Source organism: Euleptes europaea, chromosome 1 (assembly GCF_029931775.1).
Source record: "Euleptes europaea isolate rEulEur1 chromosome 1, rEulEur1.hap1, whole genome shotgun sequence".
Classification (NCBI taxonomy): domain Eukaryota; kingdom Metazoa; phylum Chordata; class Lepidosauria; order Squamata; family Sphaerodactylidae; genus Euleptes; species Euleptes europaea.
In genome coordinates, this window is record NC_079312.1 from 28,202,224 (window position 1) to 28,204,929 (window position 2,706).

At 46.0% G+C, this 2,706-nt stretch overlaps 1 protein-coding gene across 1 annotated transcript; it reads left to right on the forward strand.

Annotated features, from left to right (window-relative positions):
• On the forward strand, nt 1-2,256 carry LOC130474584 (zinc finger protein 239-like). Its single transcript, XM_056846273.1, has 5 exons — nt 1-82; nt 419-632; nt 717-1,107; nt 1,192-1,531; nt 2,213-2,256. The coding sequence occupies exons 1-5, from the start codon at nt 1-3 to the stop codon at nt 2,254-2,256; spliced, it is 1,071 nt and encodes a 356-aa protein (XP_056702251.1).
• The last annotated feature ends 450 nt before the right edge of the window (nt 2,257-2,706 follow it).

Below are 2,706 nucleotides of genomic sequence, written 5' to 3' on the forward strand. Positions count from 1 at the left end.
ATGGCCTTTGCTGTAGGGAGCAGCAAAGGTGATGAGCTGCTAAGTGAGGACGAGGAGAGCTCTCAGCAGGAAAGTCCAGATTGTACAGAGCCCCATGGGATGCTACTGGGGAAGTCCCAAGTTCCCCAGCTGGGAAACAGCCAGGGGAATCAAAGTGGTGCAGTGCCACACCAGGAGAATTCCTCAGATGATACATTATGTAAACCCTCTTCTGGTCAAGAAAGGATCGTTGAACTGAATGCATCATTAATGCAGCAAACAGTATGCAAAAGAAAACAAGAGCATGTGCATCTTGACTATGGGAAACGTTTAACTCAAAGCTCCTGCCTCATCAGTCGCCAGGTAAGATGTGCAGTAGGAAGGCCCTATCCGTGTGCCGAGTGTGGGGAAAGTTTCAATAAGAGCTCACACCTTGCAGTACACCAGAGAATCCACACAGGTGAGAAACCCTATGGGTGTGCAGAGTGTGGCAAAGGCTTTTGTAGCAGTTCTCAGCTAATTTCACATCAGAGAATTCACACAGGAGACAAACCGTGTTTGTGCACCAATTGTGGCAGGAGCTTCTATTCAACTTCTGAACTCAGCAGACATCGGAGAATTCACACTGGAGAAAAACCCTACGTCTGTGATGAGTGCACAAAAAGCTTCTCTAGCATCTCAGACCTCAGCAGACATCAGAGAATCCACACTGGCGAGCGATCCTACGAATGTCCCAGTTGCGGGAGAGGCTTTACCCAGAAATCACACATGGTTACTCATCAGAGAACCCACACTGGAGAAAAACCATTCAAATGCCCAGAATGTGGAGAAAGTTTCAGTATTAAGTCAGGCCTACAAAGCCATCAGCGGGTACACACGTCAGAAAAGCCATATGTCTGCCTGGTGTGTGAGAAGAGCTTTGGCTGGGCCTCTGTTCTGCTCAGACATCAGAGAATTCACACAGGAGAGAAACCCTATACATGCCCCGACTGTGGGGAAAGCTTCAGTCAGAGCTCACACCTTAGCAGTCATAAACGAGTCCATGTGACTGAGAAGCCTTACGCATGTGTGGAATGTGGGAAAAGCTTTAGGAGGAGCTCAGAGCTCATTGCTCACCAGAGAACCCACATGGAGGAGAAGCCGTACCCATGCAGTCAATGCACAAAAAGTTTCAGTAAAAGCTCAGAGCTCCTGGCTCATCAAAGAAGTCACGTGGGGGAAAAGCCCTTTTCATGCAACGAGTGCAAGAAAAACTTCAGCAGAAGTTCGCAGCTGATTGCACACCAAAGAATCCATACAGGGGAAAAACCTTACTCGTGCAGTGAGTGTGGTAAAAGTTTCTGTTACACGTCAAATCTGAACAGGCACCAAAAAATCCATACAGGGGAGAAAGCCTACAAATGCTCCACCTGTGGGAAAGGATTCTCCCAGAGATCAAACTTTACCACACATCAGAGAATCCACACAGGTGAAAATCTCTATAAATGCAACGACTCTGGACAAAGCCTTAGCATTAAATCAGACCCCCTTTGCAATCAGCAGGTTCATGCAGGTGAGAAACTATCTGCCCTTTTGAGTAGCACAGAAGAGAAATCTCAAGCATATATCAAAACGGGATGTGAAAACCTTCACTCGGAGCCCAGCAGTGCTATTAACAAAACAAATAATTCATTTGGGACTAAACTGTCACCATAATTGCTACAGTGCTGTGAAATCTGCATGGGGAAGAAACCATTGGACACAACCAAGCAAGAGTCTCTGTCTCGTAGCCACCTGGTAGGTAGGGGCACAGTGTCAGCGAGGGCATGCAATCGAACCCTGGATAGCGAGGTGACTTTCTTTTCACCTCTCCTTCCCGTGAGAAAGAGAAAGGAGGGAAGGGGCAATAGCCAGAGGCTCGATAAATCCCCATTTCAAAGTGACTTCCCGATTGTAATCCTGCTCTGATCTCAAGGTGTGAATTCTCTCTCTTGGCGTTGAGGAACCTCTAATGTTTTGCATTTCAAAGCTTTTACTTGTAAACATTTCTAGCTTGTGTACTCTATAAGAATGCCCTCCAAATGATTTTGCGCCATTGTAACGTTGTGTTTCTTAGATTACTGCACTCTCCCTTTCAAATAAATTCTCTTTTAACTCTGCAAACGTCTGGAGCAAAGTTGATGATTCTTGAGAGGCAACGGAGTCCTAGAGTCTGACACACGCAGAGCCTTTGATGATCATCATCTCATTGCAGGGGACAAGGGCATCCTTCAAGAATTTGTTTTCAATGTGATCTAATCACAGGATACTTCATAACCTTCAGCCAGTATCTTCTAGTACAATCTGATGAATTTCTTGAGCCGTCTGGATTGTTCTTTCCATAAATTAAACTTATTCCATACATGCAAGTATCTCTGTCGCAATTTTTACTTAGGATACTCTTCGTTCCTTGCTTTGTGCTTGCGGCACTCTAGAATCAGGATGATGTAGGTTAATTCAGCACATCTGGGGAAAACCCATGGGGATCAGCAAGACCTTTGCAAGGACAGAAGGCAAGCCCTTCTCATGTCTATCCAGGTAGAAACATAGAATGTAGAAACATAGACCTGGCTGTTCCAAAACAGCTGCTGCAGGAGTCGGAGCCAGCCACCACATGGCTGCGGCAGCTTACCTTTAGCCACACAGTGCTGTGGTGGCAGCTGCTGCCAAAGCAACATTTTTCAAAAAAATCTGCACAGCCAATCAGAT

Excerpts from the sequence above, each read along its gene's own strand:
- LOC130474584 (XM_056846273.1), top strand. The coding sequence starts at position 1 with ATGGCCTTTGCTGTAGGGAGCAGCAAAGGTGATGAGCTGCTAAGTGAG. Across the intron at positions 83-418 it reads TCAGCAGGAAAGTCCAGATT|TACACCAGAGAATCCACACA; the intron begins GTACAGAGCCCC and ends CACACCTTGCAG. Across the intron at positions 633-716 it reads AAACCCTACGTCTGTGATGA|TTGCGGGAGAGGCTTTACCC; the intron begins GTGCACAAAAAG and ends CGAATGTCCCAG.